This window comes from Glycine max, chromosome 9 (assembly GCF_000004515.6).
Source record: "Glycine max cultivar Williams 82 chromosome 9, Glycine_max_v4.0, whole genome shotgun sequence".
In the NCBI taxonomy this organism is placed as follows: Eukaryota; Viridiplantae; Streptophyta; class Magnoliopsida; order Fabales; family Fabaceae; genus Glycine; species Glycine max.
This window is the reverse complement of record NC_038245.2, coordinates 39718717-39738366: the sequence shown is the minus strand read 5'-3', so window position 1 is coordinate 39738366 and position 19650 is coordinate 39718717. Positions and strand designations below refer to the sequence as shown.

Below are 19650 nucleotides of genomic sequence, written 5' to 3'. Positions count from 1 at the left end.
GTATTATTAAAAAAAATATTATTATTCATACAAAATAGTTGCTTGGTAACTTTGATACAATTAAAAGAGACCAGGATCCTCTCCTAGCTGGATATATTACACAAATGAAGATCATTCTTCAATTTTTTCTTCAATTATTGAACAATGACTAACCAACCATTGAGATTTAATTGGATTTAAGTTTCACACATAATTATTTGATAGGATCTGATTTTAACTAACAAGAGAAATGTTATTACTAAAAGTATTAGTAATATTTTCGTTCGAGTTTGAATAAAATGTTACCTTAATTTCTTGCATTCTCTTTCTATCATTTTCTTTAAAATTGAAAAACAAATTGAAAATCCAATTTTATGGGTCTCACTTTTAAATTAGGAGAGATAATTATTAAATGAGAAGTTGGACCAATAAAAATTAATCATTTTCAATAAATTTCAACTAAATAAATAGAGAGTTCTTAAAAAAAGAGAATAAAGAATATGCCAACATACCTCTTAAATATTTGAAGATGAAACTTTTTTGCCTAGAGTAATCTAATCTAACAGGAGTAGAATTACCTCTAATAAAGAATACATGTGGTTTCTATAAAAAATAATATTATCTCTTTCAAAATATCTTGTTAAATATTGATTAAAATTTATTAAAAACTATCTATAAGTTTTTTAAATTAAAAATGGCACTAACATGATTTTATAAATTTCAATAAACTTGATTAATAATAAAGAATATACATGTTTATAAAAGTATATTAAACATAGTTATTTAAGGAGCTTTCTGAGCCATGGTTTGAGGCTTTCATTATCACATTATTGGGGAAGAATTTAGGATACCCTGCTATGCTTTCTAAACTATAGACGACTTGGAAACTTCAATTGGTATTTGATCTGCGGGATGTTGCCTATGGATACTTCATGGTCAAGTTTGACTGTATGAAAGGTAGATGGTCATTAGTGGTAGTTTATGCCTTGATCATTGTTTAATAGTGAAAACATAGTCTCCAGATTTCATATTAGAAGCTTACACTATCAACAAAACTCTTGTTTGGGAGTGCTTCCCAAAGCCTCAGTATGGTTTTTTATTTTTTATGATGAAAGTTTCTTATTAGGGCTAGCCTCTATCGGTCGCATACTCATAAAAGTTGATACTAATACTCTTTCATACTGACTAGTTTTCAAATGGAATAACGGTTACTAATGACAATCAAGTCTCGAGAATCTCATCAACCCAATCCATTAATGATTTCCTAAAACAATAGTAATGTACACATGATTGATATTCATGGGGATTGGTTTGTTGTACAATAGAAGAAAAAGGAAACGAATGTGCCTATAATTTGGGAAGCAATAAAAGCACGATAAAGAATTTAAATGCTCATGATGGTGCAAGGGAGTTTTCTAAAGGCCCACAACCAGTTTACAACTAGGTTTAACTATGATTCAGCTTAGCGAATTATTTTACACAATTATATTCATTAGGTAACAATACATATTTTAACACATTCTATGTTATTGGTTAAAATCCTTAACCATTCTAATATAAAATAAGCTATAATTATCACATTGAAGATACGATTCTTTTTTTGTCTTTAATTAGTATTGCCCCCTCAAAGGGAAAGGGTTTCATCACGTCATTCAAAAGTAGGGGCGTTTTTTGTAGTAATGGTATAATACTTATTATTTGCTTATTGAAAGTATCTAAGCCTTACGTACAAATGATGTGATTGGATTATTACGACCTGAACTATCTCCAGGCAAAATTACTAAATTGGGTCCATTTTACAAATTTATTATCAGAATGGGTCTGTTTCATAATTATTTACCAAGAGAGTCTATTTTTTTTTACTACAAAACGCTTACCTGAGGGGCACGTTCCACAAGAAGACGACACGTGGCGTGACGTGACAAGTTGACAGGGGACGATGGGATAGGGGGGAAGTGGTGGCCTGCCAGGCGCGACCACTAGTGGTAGCCTCTCAGGCGCGTCCACTAGTGGTGGGCAGCCAGACACTTCCCTCTTCTCTATAAAACCCCTTTTTCTCCGTTTCATTTTTCATTACGAAATCGTTGAAGTGAGCTGAGTTGAATGTGACTTGTTACTGTTATATGCATTAGTGTTGAAGCGCTTTATACCGGTTAGAAATCTTGCTCAAAACTAGTAAATATTTTTTATCTTCGATACATTATAGCATTAATTAATATTTATTTTGTTGATGATAATAATGATTATATTTTGTAGGTGCATAAACAAATTGACACGGACTATAAAATGAAATAGTAATTTTGTTTATATTTTTTGTGTGATAATTAGTAATTTTTTGTAACTTAATAATTTAATTTTTGGTTATAATTATGTTATATTTGTTTGTTGATGATAATAATTATTTATTGTAGTAGTTTTTATGTCCAGCACATTATTATTATTATTATTAGTTAAGCTCATAATTATTGATGTTGTTGGTATATTTTTTTAATAGCCAAAATTTAATTGTTTTGCGTCATGAGTGTGCGAAGTAGGAAATTGTTGTGACAGTAATTTAATTTATTTTGAGTAATTTGTTGTTGTTAATTTATTTTAGGTTAATAATTTATGTTATGTTAATATATTTTTTATATTATTGTTTGTTGACGACATTAATTATTTATTGTAAGTATATTTTTGAAAAATGAGTTCAATTATTAAACTCGTCTATTTAAATGGTAAGATGTACGAAACTGATAATGGTATCACATTTGAAGGCCCTAAAAAAGCTATTCAAATAAAGCGTGGTATTAGTTTTGAGAGTTAAAAAAAAGGATACACGACAAGGTAAAATTACAAAAACATGTAATGAAAAATGAAACGATTTCGTAATAAAGAATGAAACGGAAGAAAATGGATTTTATAGGGAAGAGGAAAGTGTCTGGCTGTCCACCACTAGTGGACGCTACCACTAGTGGTCGCGCCTGGCAGGCCAACACTACTAGTCACGCCTGGCAGGGCACCACTAGTGGTTCACCACTTCCCCCCTGTCCCATCGTCCCCTGTCAACTTGTCACGTCACGCCACGTGTCGTCTTCTTGTGGAATGCGCCCCTCAGGTAAGCGCTTTGTAGTAAAAAAATAGACCCCCTTGGTAAATAATTATGAAACAGACCCATTCTGATAATAAATTTATAAAAGGGACCCAATTTGATGATTTTGCCCCCCAATGCCTTAAAAAAAAAACCACTAAGCCACCTTGAAATATGAAAATAACTTTTCTTTTTACGTAAAAAATGAGACAAACTTCACTTCGACCAATTGATTAATGTTATTCATTTTTATTTTATATTATCATTACTATAAAAACTGAAATTAACGTCGGACAGTTAATATCAATTTTAATAAAATCAATATTAACAAAAGCATGATAGCATATTTATAAATAAAGTATTTTTGTTAGTATCAATTTTATTAAAAATCGATATTGTGAGTTTGCCTTAACATCAGTTTTATTAAAACCGATATTGTTAGTGGTAAATTAACATCAGTTTTAATAAAATTGATGTTGTTTTTCCCCCTTAACATTGATTTTTATTAAAAACCAATGTTGTAATTAGTAAGTTAACATCGAATTTTAATAAAATTGATGTTGTTATTTTTCTAATATTAAACTCACGCTCAAATGTCTCAGAACTCATTTTTCATATCTCAGAACCCAAACATCTCGCGATAACCTTTGGAGCCCTAGCCTGTTGTCATCGTCGTTGTGAATGTCGTTGCCTCTCGTCGTTGCTGCTGTCGTTTAGGCATGGCAGCGAAATCTAACCTCGTGGGGATTGAACCGAACTCGCTTCGACTTTGACGGAGAAAAATCACATTGACTAGGTTTGGGGTTGGATTCGGATTTTCCCTGATAACCCAAAATGGGGGCGAGGGCGATTATGGGATTATTGATATCCGCCCCGACCCCGAACCCGCCCTGCCACTTAAAAAATAACATAAAAAAGTAAAAAAAAAAACCTAAATATATATAGTGTATTAAAATATTACTATTTGAAACCTAATTCCTAAAACTTGTGTCGTGGCTTCTCAATCCTCATCTGTCATAATACACTCTTTACCTACCTCTCTCACAAATTCACATTTTAGCCATGAAGATCGTCACACGGTTGTCCCCAATCCTCTCTCCTCTCTTTCGTCACCATGTGAAATTGTCCCTCCTAGATTTTGAGTGAATGTTGTTGGACTGTGACACTAAACAGTGAACACTCCTATTCCTATGGTCTCACCCTTTTCACCAACCCTTTTCTTTTTCACTCACAAAAACATACATAACTTTCTTTCAAATCACTTTCATCTTCACCTCTATTTCACTTTACTAGCTGTTAATCAAGTCTCTTCCTACATTTCTCACCGTGAGTTCCTTCTTCTGTTCTCTTCTCCTTTTATTTGCTTATCAATTATGTTACTACTGTTGGATTCTTCTTTTTATTTTTTATTTTAAATCTTATAAATCCAATTTTTAAATCTAAAAAATTATAAAATTATCAAACAATTCTATTTTTTTATTTTCATTTCAACTTTAAAATAAATTTTTAAAGGAGAGCATATTGTGTTACTGCTTCAAGTAACTTTACTAGCAAATAAATCTCAAATTGAAAAGGGAGTTAAGAATCGATCATTTAATTTGTTCAATTCATCATGACAAATTAATAAACTTTAGGTGCTAAATAGTATACAAACAATATTCGCATGATAAAATCCTCTGTTATTGTTGTGTTAGGTATTTCATATTTAAATTTTCCATTACAATGCTTCATATATATTTAGTTTTCATGCACAATCATTCCTTGTGATTGAAGCCATAGAAGAAGCTATGGCTGGTGAGTGGTGATGGGAGCTGGGGCCATTCGAAAATTAGGGACAACATCGACAACAAAAATATAACATTGGATTTCAGATAACTCAATCGAATGGTGCACCAAAAGTACCTAAAAATGATCGTTCGATTACTAAACACTCGATTGGATGGTATTGGTCACTTTTCCACATACGAAACTTAGTTTCGCTCAGGCACCCTAGAACTCGTCAGTGTAGGTCAGTGCCAGTAGTCCAACACACAAACCTGCACTGGCTACTGAACACTGATTATGTGGGCCTTTTCTCAAAGTTGATGCTATGCATAATCCACAGTGGGACCATTTTTTGGACGGTTAAAATATGATGTTTTTTCCTTAATGTGTTATCCTTCCAAAACCATCTTATTTGATTCTCTTTCAATAGAATTTTATATCTTAATTTATTAGGTTAAATGCCACTTTTTATTAATTTTTATTTTTATTTTTATATTAAATCTTAAAAGTTTTATTTTAATCATTTTTTTATTTTTTTAAAAACCATTAATATGCTGTCAATATTTAAAATTTTGATAGAGTACTAAGTAAAACAATTAATTTAAAAATTATGATAGTTAAAATAGTTAATTATTTAAAAATTTAAAATGTTAACAAAGCACTAACATTTTTAATCAAAAACAACAAAACTAAAAAGATTAAAATAAAACTTTAAAAGAAATACCAAAAATGAAACTTTCAAAAATATAAATAATTAAAATAAAACTTTTAAAATTAATATATCAAAATAAAAAAATATTAAAATATAATGGATGAAAAATAATATTTAACCGATTAATTGTATTATGAAGTCTAATGTTTTATATTAAATTTAACTTGATATGATGGGAGAGATAATAATTAAGTGGCAAATAAAGTTCTAAAATGTAACAATTTTTATAATGTTAAGATTATTATATTTTTTTTATAATTTTCTCGCTTTTATTAAATTTGTTTTTTTTATATATGTATGCGTGTGTTTTTAATTCGATTTACTTAAACAAATTATCAGAGGATAAAAAATCATTTGAAAATAATTATTATACGAAAAGAAAAGAAAAATCATAGAAGTTTGTCTAATGAAAAAACTTCTATATAGGGAAAAAAGGTAACCTCACTGACAAAAGATGAGGAATTAGTCGAGCACACGCATTTCATTTTACCATTTCTGTCAACCGCCAACAAATATATCTGCTTTTGTAAATTGGTGACCATTGGGATTGGTATGGGACCATGTCAGTCTTTTGGTACATTCTCGAGAAGATACCCAATTACACCATTCTCCAACCAAAAAATTAACCAAATTAGAAAGTTAATTAATCCATCCATTATGTCATTAAACAATTTCAGTAACATTAAACCAAAGCATTTCGTCATTAATCATACAAATTTGAAGACTAAAAATACAAATTTTTATTTGAAGAATTAAGATAAAAAGACTTTCTGATTTAAGAGACTAAAAGCATAATTAAACATTTAAATGATAGAATCATTTTTTTTTACCAAATTGATTAAAAAATTATAAAACTGTTTGAATTTGGAGTGAAGAATGTCAGAGGCTATTATCTTGTAATAAATCTTACAAGGGTGTTTTTTTTTGGACAAGAAACAACGCAATGGTGTTGCTTATGCTTTAGTAAGGGCAGTCCCATATCTAGGTTATCTTTAACAAAATTGACTGAAAAAATTAGTTAAAAGTTAAAAAATTAACTTATAATTATTCTATAAAATTATTCATTAGAATAATTAAAAGGTTTAAAATAACTAAAAAATAATAATCATAATTTGTTTAAAAAAGATAAGAAAAAAATTGATAAATATTTAAGTTTAAAAATATAAAAAGTTAGAAAAAAAACTTATTTACTAAATAATCAAATACTTTTTTTAACTAAAAAAAATGATAAAAGCTTGCTCGGATGCCTTGAGTTATTTTAAATCATGTTTCGACTTGTGTTGAACATTTAATTATCAATGAATTGCCATAAGCATTTTTCTATAAAACCGTTTCATGTTTTAATCGAAACCGATAATTGAAAATAGTATTATCCAATTCGTATACAATGTACATATCTATTATTTCCACTATAATAATAAAAATAATTCACTATCCATTTTCAAAAAATAAAAAATCACTATCCACTAATCAAAATTTCAGGATCAGTCGCTGGCTGCTATCCAAAATTGATTATTATGATTTAATATAATCCAATCATGGCTATCTTTAACAAAACTAACTTAAAAAATTAACTAAAGTTAAAAAACTAACTTATAAAATTATAAATATTTGATAAAAATAACTGAAAAATATAAAATTAAAAATAATAAAAAAAATATATCAAAAATAAAAATAAAAAAATGAATAAATATATTAAAGATAAAAATAAAAAAATCAAAAATTAATGTTTAAAAAATATTATTTTAAGTAATAATTCAAAAAATACTAAAAATTACTTTTAAAAAAATTTATCCAACAATTAAACAACTAGTAAAAATAAAAGCTAAAAAGCTGGCGAAAAGGAGGCCTTGCCGAACAAAGCCTATAACTTTGCCAAAATATGTTATATTTCGAATGGAACTCATTTTACAAGCCACAAATGAAGCGTTGCGTGGGCAGACTGTTTTCTAAATCATAGCAAGTTGATCCATTAAGAGCACCAATCCTTTTCCTAGTTGAAACTTTTTTTTAACCATCGTAGTGATAAAATTGCAAACTAATGAAACACAAATATTTGTAACATATTCACATTTCAAAGTTTTTATCCTTTTCTAAACATCACCCAAAAGCAATGGTACTGTAGAATTAAAAGTAGTTCTTCAATATCACAACACAGATGTAGTAACAATTTCCATGGAAATTACTTGCCAATGTCAGAGCAGTTTTCTTCAGCGTGCCTCGTATTGGACAACTGCATAGAAACCAGAATTTTTAGAGTACTGTAAGTAAATTGCATGTATGTAGAAGGCGGAACAAAAAAGAAACCACAGCATTAAGCATATGTAAGAAAGTCACAGCACAACAGGGCACACCTTAAGGAATCTGGTAATTAATTTTCTGATACTGAGGCATAACAAAGGCGAGCCACACTCAATATGAACATCATAATTAGCCTTTCATTTTAACTTTTTTTTTCCTTTTCTTGTTTTCTCTTCTCTTTCCTTTTGAGTCTTATCTGCCTAGATCAAGATATCCCTCAGCAGATACAGCTATCTCTTATGAACCAACCTTCAATACGTCACTCATCACATCATCTTTTAATTAACTCTAATAAAACTTGCTAGAACTTCAAAACATGTTATCGTTTTGAGATAAATTACATCCACTCATTATATTCAGGACAGGTTTCCAAATTGAAACATCCGTATTTACACTACAGTTTCGGTCCAATGGATAGGCATCCACCTCTAGATCATATGAAGCTCTACTACAAAGTGGTCAGGAACTCAGTCCATGGTAGTTTGAATTGCAAATTGAAAAGGTGGAACAGAAATAACTCATTATCCGCTGGTGTTAGACTACTAGACTGTGAAAGGGACCAATTTACAATTTTTAAAAACTTTTAGATGATTGTGCACCACCTAAAAATGGGTTTCACGGTATAGAGAGGTTCAAATGAAACGTGGAAGACCTCAAGAGAGAGTTGAAGTCAAAGAGTAAGAGGAAATTTTAAATCCACAGTGTAATTTATAGGGGAATAAGAGTGCACTTATAGGGAGGGTTATTGTATGCAACCTTACCCTTGCAAATATGCAAAAGGCTGTTACGGATTTGAACCCATGACCAACCGGTCGCCAAAGCACATTCGATGCCCCTCTCACTTCTTGGTTTCAGGAACTGTTTTATAAAATAGTACCGTACTACTCAGCAATCAATTTATTATCCAAAATCTCTCAAGTTTTGAAAATTAATTACAAAACAAGTGTTTTAAAAGCAAAGAAACAGAAACAGAGATGTTTTCTCATCCATCTTTTTCGGTCTTCATCAAGTGCTCTATTCAATTTACTCAAAGACACACTTTCAAATGAACTCCAGTGACAAAATTTATAAAAACAAAAATAAGATAACTGCTTTTAGAACACTAAACAAACAGGGCCTTACTCTCCACTGTTGCACACTGAACTGGAGCGAGCAACTAGAACCCGTGACTTCGTTTTAAACTCACTCATCTCTAACCAAACCGCTAAAATTTCATAAACCATAATTACTAATTACCTCTACATAAACATGTGAACAAAGCAAAGAATAACTCAGCAACCACGAACGAAACAGAGAAATTATATACAAAACAGAGCATTAGTAAAATTGAAGCTTACTGCGACGAGTGCGCTTCTTGTAAAGGATACGGTAACCGCACTCACGGCACTGTATAACGTCACCAGGCTTCAGCGTATTCTCCATTCCACAATCTACAGCACATACACATGCAAAATCACATTTCACTCTCAAAACCCTAAACACACTTATAACACTAGCAGAAAAGGGAAACGAAAAACGCGATGTGGTCAAAATGAGATGAGAGTAGAGAAGAAACCTCCGCAGATGTAGCTAACTGGCTCAGGCTGAGGATCCATCGCTGATTCCGGCAAACTGTGAGACGGAAGAAGGTTCTAGGCTTCAGGTTTTGGTTCGGAGGCACAATGAAGAAAACGAAATTGAAAACTGTTAGAGTCAAAGATTTTATAACGAAGGATTGGGCTTCCTCTTCTTCTTTTGGGGCCCAAATTCGAAACTACTTGTCCAAAATCAACAAGTCTCTATTTTTTTTCTGCTCTTGTTATTTACACCCTTTTGCTAAGTACACCTTATACCCCCTTTCTACCTCCCAACTACCCATTATATCCTTTTTGTTAAAGAAGTATACCCCTTTTCAGAAATGTATTTTCAGAATTAAATATACCTATTTTAGAAATATATATCTAGAACTATAATTTATAGTTCTGAAGATATACTTCTAGAATAGATATATGTTTTTTTAGTAAAATATCACTCAGGAATTAAGATCATTGATGAGAAATAAAAAAAAAAAACATTGACAAGATAAAAACTTATCTTATTCCCATGTTTATTAGTCTTATTTTTATCTTATCATTGGGGCTTTTTAATCATATCTAAAATCTTATTTTCATTTTATCTTTATTAATTTTTAAACCCTAATTTTAAACTATCTTCATCATATATTCATCATACAACATTGTGTTTTCATTAATAACATATAATATTTTGACTTAAATGCAACTTTGGTTTTTCTATTTTTCAAAATCCATAATTTTGATCTCCTTATTTAAAAATATAGATATTTAGTCCCCATATTTTTCAAAATCTGTAACTATAGTCTCCCTAATTTAAAATAGACATTTAGTCCTCTAGTTTTATAAAATCCATAATTTTGGTCATTTTTTCATCAAATTTGAAAGGTGTTGATTGGTAAGAAATTAACCTAATACAACATAAATTTAGTGACATGACACAAGATTATTTGTTTAATCTATCTTATAGTCAACAATTTTTAGGAATTTTTTTAGAAGGTCACCCATTTCATAATTATTCCAAGTCAAACACGTTTAACTATAAAATTCTTAAGTGAAAGACCGCTGAAAATAGATACATCTTGTTGGTATATGTAATAGCAATTAATTACTTTAAGTTATCATCAACCCTGCAGTGCCATACTTGTATGGTGTCTAGATTCATCTTTTTTCGGTGTGATTCATTTGGGTGTTTCAATCTAATTCATCTTTTTCCGATGTGATTCGTTTGAGTGTTTCAATCTAACAGAAGGATCAACATCGTGGCCTAAATTTGAAGTTATTTGGAGATTGACACTTGAATTATTTTCATTGTCTTTCTTTTGTAGTAACTTGGTGGGTATGTTTCTTTTTCTATTTTTTTTGGCGTTGTGTGGTGCCTTTCTTTTATTAATATATATTTATTTGGGTGATAAAAAAATATCATGGATTTTATAAAAGTGGAAGACTAAATATTTTTATTTTAAAATAAGAGGACTAAAATTACTGATTTTAAAAACAAGAAGAATAAATATCTCTATTTTAAAATAAAAGATCAAAATTATGGATTTTAAAAAATATAGAGACCAAAACTGTATTTAAATCTATTTTTTTTAAGAAACTTCTCAATTTTGTTTTTTCATGTATTCCTACATAAAAGAATTTCATGGTCACAGTTGATTCATACTGTATTTAATTAATATTGAATGGTCGAAATTGAAAAATAAAATAAATATTGCAGCATTAAGTCAAATTTAATTTTTATTTTATTTTATTCACTCTAGGAAATAAAATAGAGTTGAAATTGCGATAATCTCCTATATATTGTATTCATTTTCTCGTTGAGACAATTTTATTTTTAACATTTTTAAAGACGCTCAAATTAATTACTTTCAATTTTTTCTTTTGATGTTACAATGTTATACTTCTCCGAAGTTCAGCAACATGTATTTGTATCACTTAAAATGTACCCTTTTTTAATAATAATTTGATCACTTAAAAATATTTTCTCAATAAAAATGGTTCATGTCATTCTCATTTCCTTTTGTATCTGGGAGTAATATTACAAAAATGGTAGAAAAATTACGAAAATTTTCCCACAAGATAGTAGTGCATACTTAAAATGGAGAAAAAAAATCCAATAAATAAATTAAAATGGAGATACAATGCCATTAAATGGTGTATTCTACGTTAAGGAAATGCCTATTGATAAGCAATTAATAGAATAGCGCGATTGAAAAAATAAACCTTTTGAATGTTATAATGTTTGATTTCGTTTATTATTGGTGTGAAGTATTTGTTAATGAATAGTCTTTGTTGAGAACCTAATCAAGAGGAAGAAAGGGGTAGTTCAGTTGTCTATTCTTTGTCAACGTCAAGATAATACTAGACAGGAGATATATTACAAGGACTGAGGGCCTTTAATAAGATTTTCACTTCTAATTACACTTTTTTTATCTACAAAACTTAAAATTAAGATTTTTTTAAGATATAAATCAATTGTACTTGAACTAACGGCATGGTAAATATTGCAGTGATTACTCATTGAAATTTAAATATTGTCAAAAATTGAATATAAACACATCTTACTACTTGATTAATTTAATTTTACGGTGGAAATTTGGGCATTTTTTTCTTTTACATTTTTAAATTAATGCATGGAAGAACTGTTCATTCTAGAATAGTCAATGATGGCCAAGCTTAGGTCAACTAACCATTAATTAGACAATCAAATTCAAATCCAAAAAGTGTACCAACTTTCTTTGACTTGGAAAAAAATTTGATTCCAATTGGCCCATTCGGCTTAAATTTCAACCTAGTGATTAGCCAGAAACTAACAAAGCAGGTTCTAGGAAAATTCAGACAAGATTCTGTCTTACTAAGCACACCAAATTGTATTTTGATTTATTTATTATAAGAATTATAATACATAGCTTCCCTTGGACGGCTGTTTACAAGAATTGTAGCCAATACAATCCTTGTTAGTATATTTTGAAGAATTCCATTTTTGAATATCAAATTTCTGAAATTACACGCAATTATGAAGTCTTTTGATACCTCTCCGGGGAGATGCTTTTCTTCTCCACAGCATGATGACAATTTACTACACAAAAGCATTTCTGTTGATGCCTATACATACACCAACACAGGTAAGAATAAACTTTTCATCATACCAATACACAATATTATACCAGTAACAAAACTAAAGAGGTTTCTCTTATACCTAGCTATTGCAGAAAAGGAAATTGCCACCAAGGGCACAGGAAAAAGCAGAAGTTTTACACATAGGATTCATGACCATGGTAATTTCAAAGTTGAAAGATCAGAACATAACATAATGCATCATCATAAGAAAAATGTGATCAATTCTATTGAACATTAGATTAACTCACTACATGTTGTATACATGTATGTATGACTGCAGTAAAAATGGGTCCTAATCTGTCTGAGATTCTGAAGGGTAAGTTGAGTTTGGGGGCAAGGATTATACAAGAAGGAGGAAGAGGGAGCATCTTCAAGAGTGTTTTTGGGATGCAAGAAAAAGAGCAATTGTTAAAGGCCTCTCAGTGTTATTTATATACCACAGCTGGTCCTATTGCTGGAATTCTCTTTGTCTCAACTGAAAAGGTTGCATTTTATAGTGAAAGGCCCATAACCTTCTCTTCTGCGACAGGAGAGTTAGTCAGGGCACCTTACAAGGTAGGATTCATGTGGTACAACCCAACTTTAAGCTCAAAGTAATTAATATATGTTAGAAATCAATTATAAGGTACAAGACTTGAGTCTCATATTGGAAGGATGTGATTCTAGCATGATGTTTATAAGGTCTTGTTTTTTCCAACTAATATAGCTAGCTTTTATGGTATGACTCTCCCAAGATTCTTATCAATTGGTATCAGAGGCTTCTACCATGTCTCTTAGCTTCAAATACTATTACTAGGAATGATATACCTGGTACATGAGAATAGAAGAAGAAAAAAACACGTGTAATATATATAAATTCTTGGAAATAAATAATGGCTGAGAATGTTATTTTTTTTACTTATACCAAACATGAGAATGTTTCATTCTCAAACTCAATTTTGCTGAAATAGTTTTGTAAGACTTGAAACAAAATACACTCTTAAGATATGAGACTTGAGTTCCACAATAGAAGTATGAGATTCTAGTATAGGGTGCCTTAGACTCTTTAACTACAACAGCTAACTTTTTGTAGTTTCTTATTTATTTCATTCTTCTGATGTGAAGGTGCTTCTTGTTATGTATGCAGGTTTTGATACCAATAGGGAGAATAAAAGAGGTGAATGAAAGCCAGAATGTGAACAAGGCAGAACAGAAGTACATAGAGATAGTGACTGAGGATGATTCTGAATTTTGGTTTGTGGGATTTTTGCGGTATGAGAAAGCTCTCAAGAATCTCAATAAAGCCATTTCCATGGCCAATCAATTCTGAAAGAGGAAAATTATTGTTAGCTTCCTAGATTTTTAGAGATATACATAGTTTTTTTTTTTTTTTTTTTGTAGGTTAAGTTTTGTAATGTGAATATTGAGATGTTTTGCAATCTGATGTTCTAACTTTATGGTTGTTGCCTGTCCTGCAATATTTCATCCCTTATCTCTTGGGGATTAAGAGCTTCTAGAGTTCTAGTGACTAAGCTGTATGCCACAGAAAAAGACATCAGTGTTGTCCATAGTGGGAGGTGGTGAATGCAAAATGGCTTAGAACCGTGTCAAATAGGGACCAAATGTAGAAAATCGGAATACAACAGCTAGCCAATAATGAAGGTCAAGCACATGTAATGCTACATGTAGTGCTATTGAATTTTTTTTATTTTACTTTTTATGTTAGATTCTTAATAGAAGACTTTTTTATGAATAACTTAGAACTAGAAGCGTATATGTTTGTAATTCAAGTCTTGCCACTGTATATGTAATGGAAGAGATTTGGATTTTGGTACCCAAAAAAAAGGGTAGGCTTATGGTACGGTGGAATGGGGTTAAGAGCCTTAGAGTAAGAGAATGGGAAAGAGCTGGAGTGCACTGTGGGAGATCAAGCTCGCACATTCACAATGTGTCCCACAACTTAAAGTGTGCTTGGATTTATGTCCACATAACTCAAATGTGGATCACATAAGTAATTTTTAGTTACTTTTGGTACATCTTGAGGTGAAAATTGTTGGAAGCGCACGTTCACCTCCACGTTCTTTTAATTAATTAATTTTATTATTTTTGAAAAAATTAGTTATTTTGAATCTGGTCCATTTTCCATCCACATTCATCCCATATCTTTGCAAATATATTTGCAACCACCTTCAGTAACAAATCATGTACCCATCATTTATCTCACTTATCTCACGTACTGATAACTTCCTATCTCACGTCTGATAACTTCCTATCTCAATACTAGATATGACCTCAAAATAACAAGGGTCAAGGTCGGCCAGTGAGACGATGGGGGATAAGCTTCATCGTCGAGAGGGAAACAGCCCGGATCACCAGCTAAGGCCCCTAAATGACCGCTCAGTGATAAAGGAGGTAGGGGTGCAGAGACAACCAGGAGGTTTGCCTAGAAGCAGCCACCCTTGAAAGAGTGCGTAATAGCTCACTGATCGAGCGCTCTTGCGCCGAAGATGAACGGGGCTAAGCGATCTGCTGAAGCTGTGGGATGTAAAAAAGAATCGGTAGGGGAGCGTTCCGCCTTAGAGGGAAGGACCCGCGCGAGCAGTGCTGGACGAAGCGGAAGCGAGAATGTCGGCTTGAGTAACGCAAACGTTGGTGAGAATCCAATGCCTAAATAGGATGATGTGCTCTCAGTTTTGTATCACCAAACCCACTTCTCTATTCAGAAAAAATACACCATCTATTCAGAGTGAGTAAGGGTCTGAAAGAACAAAACTGTCTTTCAGGTTTGTGTGTGCGCCGCTTCCCGTTCAATTTGCAATGGCTGAAGGTACGCTCGTAATTCTTTTTAATTTCTGCTATTTGATCTAAATATGCTATCTAAATTTATTTGCATGTTTAGATCAGTGTATGTATATTTTTACAAAAATTTGATCAAACGCAAATCACTTCTGATTAATGCTTGTTTTTATTTTTTGTTTTTCTAAATTAATCGATTTATCTATCTTTTTTGTACGTATAATGACATTAGCAAAGTTAAAACTTAAGATCTTGTGCATATTACTTAACCTCTCATCACTAGATTGACTATAATCAAATTGTCTTTAACCGGGTTATCACTGCTTGTGGGTTTGTGCTTTCCGTCTTTGCACATGCTAAATTGCTAATCTTATATGCATCATGTATCATTTCGTTTTCACATATGCCAAATATTGCAAATATAGGGATTTCCCACTTGGTGTTGCCAAGTAATGCTTTCATACACTGCCTGGAGTTTTTTGTTTGTACTACTCATCTTTCAGGTGCCATTACTCATTAGTTTCCAATAATTCGAATGTCTTGCTCATCTTTCACTCAAACTTTGCCGATTGCTCCTTTCTGCATTGTAGTATATTCTGCATGAAAAGCTTGATGGGTTTGTCGGTTTGATTTAAACACAGGACAAGGCAATAGCTTTTTATAGGTGGTCTCCAAGGTAGCAACCCATGTTCTGAAGGCTGAACGATTCAGAATTTGGTTTTAACTTCTAAGATTGACAAACTTAAAGTGACTATAAATCTGTTAGGATTTTGATTCAGAGGATTGATATTGAGTACGAATAGGAGTGACAAGTAATGCTTGAATACTAACTTGATTCAATGGTAATTATGGATGTGATGACAAAAGTACGAGAAAGAGAAAAAAGTTTTGACCAAAAGGATATATAACATTATGAAGAGCTTTTGTTTAGCGTACTGGGAATTAATAGTAGTACTGAAAGCTAATTTAAGGCTGTTTCCCTCTACGTTACAATTACCCATTTGACCGATTGCTAAAGTTGACTTTATTTTCATATTTGAATGCATTCTTCGATTTGATTTTAAACCAAAAATTGCTTGGAATATGCAATTTTTTTTGCGAGAACTGTAAAATAATATTTCTCTCTTGATTGATTGAATTTAAAGAATATTTAGTTGAAATATATTTTCATCAGTTGAAAATTATTGATTTTTATAACAATTATTTTAAAAATCACATATAAAGTAATTTTTAATAGATTGATAACATACAGGCTACAAATCTTACACCAAGGAATATGTTGTTTCTTTTGCCATGAATTTAAAGTCTTACAGGGTCGCTGGTTTCAAATGCTGCACTAATTTCGTTAACCACACAATATAGTAACACTGCAAGAAATTGAGCACGAAACAGATAAAGCAACAAGATGACTAAGGTTATTAATTATTGATCACTGATCAAATAAACTCTTTCTTTCACAAAATGTGAACCAAATGAAAGGAAGTGCTTAGACTTCAAAAAAGTGCATATGCTGTGCAGCACAATTATTATATATTAATGTAATCATGCCCTTCCCAAAAGAAACAAACTTCTAGTCAGATTAATTTGACTAGCACTTTTATTCATTCTATCGTTAATTTGGTTGGAACTTATTAAGCCCTCTTGAAGATAACCCTGAAGGATGGAACCTTATCACTCAAAGACAAATGCTTGTTCCCATCATCACCAACATACAACCCAAGTTCCCTGCACAAAGTCTGTGCAAACGAGGGACAGAAAGAAAGCACATAGTCTTTCTCAGCCTTTTCAATCTTGAACCAATTGACAACAGTGTTAACCCCTGGATTGCCTTCAACACCACCAGTGCTCAAAAACCACACCCCAGTTAGCACCTTGAGGAGCTTCCACACTGGAGGTTTATCACAAGTGGTGCTTTTCACATAGGACTTGATGTTGAGATCGGTTGAGGTTAGAATGACACCACTTTCGGCATTGTAGGGTGTGAAGGTAACTGGGGTGCCCTTTGAGACTTCAAGCTTCTCTTGCACCACAAAGAGGGGGCATGTGTTGTTGCCACTGCTTGAAACTGTTAGGCCTCCACCTCTGCCTCTGAAGACTGGTAGAATGTAGTACTTGACACCTGTTCTCAGCTTCTGGCCTGAGGTGTCAAGCACTGGTTCTTGTGCTGCTGAAGCAATGCCAATGAAGAGTTCTATGGTGAAGGACAAAAAAAGGATTGAAAATGCTAAGGGGGAGACCTTCATGTTTCTCAATGGATGTAACTTGTAAGAATAGATATGGTTGTTAATTTCTGTACATAAATAAGGAAATACTAGCCTCTATTTATAGGGCTTAAATGAGAAAATAATTTTTTTTATTCGTAAAAATTGAAAATAAATATTGAGGTGTCGATAAAATTGAAGTAACATGCATTAGGATAATATTTTTTGGGAGAGGATGATGACACAGGAGAGTGGGTTGTGGGTCATACTTAAAATCTTTATATTAATAAAATTACCTCTATGATTGTAGTGAGGACACGGGTTCATGGAAGACATATATGATATATCAGTGTGCAATGTCTTTTCCCACATCCTTATCTCTTAGTAATGGGCTAACATTTTTACACATGTTCATCGTGATGGAACTATACAACTAGTGTCCAAAACCAAATGTCATTTTCATATCATGCCAGAGGAAATAATTGTCGACAAAATTCTTTTCGTTTGTACATGTGTATTCTTAATTTCACACATTACTGTTTTAATTGGAGCTATATTTTAAAAGTATAGAACTGTAATCAGTGTCCAAAAGTCATTTTGAAATCGGGTCAGACGGAAATATTGGTAATCAATTTTTTTTGGTTTAAAATGTCTTAACTAGAGTTATATTTTCAAACTGCAGAACAGCAATCAGCGTCAAAAGTCATTTTCAAATCGTGTCAAATAGAGTCACAGTTTTTGTTCACAAGTTGTTAATAGCAAATGAACGTAATGTTTAATCATTATGAATGTGATTAACAGTGTTATGAGGTTATTAAATTGCCTAATAGTTAACTAGTTCATAGATAACGAATATTATAATGAGATTAATATGATTATTTAGAAATTACCCAGTGCTGCATACTCGATCTAATTCAGTGGCATATTGGATTTCAGATTTGTTCCCTTGGTTCTAGAGGAGATCTAGGCAACTAGGACCATCTTAAACATGTTATGCTGAACTAATTTGATGCAGATGCATAACAGATATATAGTTATATATTTTATTGAAGTTTTAAATTATTATCTTAACGATATACATGAAAAGAAGCTTTTCATAATAGTTAACTCTACCTCAAAAATGAAAAGAATTGGTAACTCAGATTCAATAGAGTTACCCGTAATCCTGACTTTACTTCATGGTTACAAAGTAGCCTGCAATAGAGGAATAAGTTATTTGCTGTTATACAAACTTTACTTCATGGTGTCCGTCTTTGTTTGTAATTTAATTTCTTATAATATTAGAAAATGCTACAAATTTGTGATCAATTTAAAATCTGTACAGTGGTCCATCAAAATTAAGCATACTTTACGTGAAAGAAATTATTGCACCGACTGGTTTTAAGAAAAATGCATGGGTCCGATATCCGCCAATTGCATCCAATTTTGAACGTGGACTTCCATGGTGTTATGCTTTCAGATCCAATAAGCATTTGCTCACACGTTAGAGTGTAATTAATGTTTTTGATTTCTTATTTTCTGATGTAAAACACACAAACACACACACATGGGAAGATGTTTCGCAGCTTTTGAATGGATTTTGTAAAGAAGTCAACTTTGGTTGCGTTGCACGCGTTTGCCTTCTCATCACGTTTAATTAATGACCCACATGATATTTATTTACTCAATTTCCAAATTATACCACGTAGAAAAAAAATTATTTTAAAATAAATGTCGTTTTATAAAATTAATGTTGTATTAATTTTTTTCTATTTTTTTTAGAAAGAAAGGGATTTCACACGTTAATTATGAAAACATTAGTTTACTTCATTAAATTATGTCATTTTTCATTAACAATTTTTTTTTCTTAAACTACCTTTCATTAAAAATTAATATTAAGCACAATTCTCCTATTAAATGAAAATATTTTAAACATAATTTCAACAAATAAGACAAAAATAATTAATTTTTTTTATATTTGAGAACAAAAAAATTGAGTTTTTTTTTTTTTTTATAAAAGAGAATGGAGGGAGTACTTAGTTGGATTAATGTGTAAAAGGAGTAAATTAGTCATTAGTTAAAGAAATAAAGACTATATAAGAAAGTTGCTTAATATATTTTTTTTAAAATTCAACAAATTAATTGTATTCCTTAATACATGTATCAAAATCTTAAACATAATATAATTTGAAACAT

At 31.3% G+C, this 19650-nt stretch overlaps 3 protein-coding genes and 1 non-coding gene across 5 annotated transcripts; 2 read left to right on the top strand and 2 right to left on the bottom strand.

The window, feature by feature from the left end:
* Positions 1–2924: 2924 nt before the first annotated feature.
* On the top strand, positions 2925–2992 carry MIR4375 (microRNA MIR4375). The gene has a single exon (NR_048701.1). It is a non-coding gene; the product is annotated as a microRNA MIR4375 (primary transcript).
* Positions 2993–7580: 4588 nt separating this feature from the next.
* On the bottom strand, positions 7581–9542 carry LOC100790164 (DNA-directed RNA polymerases II, IV and V subunit 12). Its single transcript, XM_003534054.5, has 3 exons — positions 9382–9542; positions 9164–9256; positions 7581–7758 (listed from the first exon to the last, which is right to left on the bottom strand). The coding sequence occupies exons 1-3, from the start codon at positions 9419–9421 to the stop codon at positions 7736–7738; spliced, it is 156 nt and encodes a 51-aa protein (XP_003534102.1). The 5' UTR covers positions 9422–9542; the 3' UTR covers positions 7581–7735.
* A 2681-nt stretch (positions 9543–12223) lies between these two features.
* On the top strand, positions 12224–14252 carry LOC100787509 (putative GEM-like protein 8). 2 transcript variants are annotated; one of them, XM_006587357.3, is made up of 4 exons: positions 12224–12504; positions 12592–12657; positions 12780–13054; positions 13626–14252. In XM_006587357.3, the coding sequence occupies exons 1-4, from the start codon at positions 12396–12398 to the stop codon at positions 13806–13808; spliced, it is 633 nt and encodes a 210-aa protein (XP_006587420.1). In that variant the 5' UTR covers positions 12224–12395; the 3' UTR covers positions 13809–14252. The 2 variants fall into 2 exon arrangements, with proteins under 2 accessions (XP_006587420.1, XP_003534098.1); XM_003534050.5 differs by having other exon boundaries at positions 12225–12504; positions 12583–12657.
* Positions 14253–16680: 2428 nt separating this feature from the next.
* Positions 16681–17582, bottom strand: LOC100789630 (kunitz trypsin inhibitor 5). Its single transcript, XM_003534053.5, has one exon. It carries the CDS (start codon positions 17515–17517, stop codon positions 16906–16908), a length of 612 nt encoding a protein of 203 aa, XP_003534101.1. The 5' UTR covers positions 17518–17582; the 3' UTR covers positions 16681–16905.
* Positions 17583–19650: the final 2068 nt, after the last annotated feature.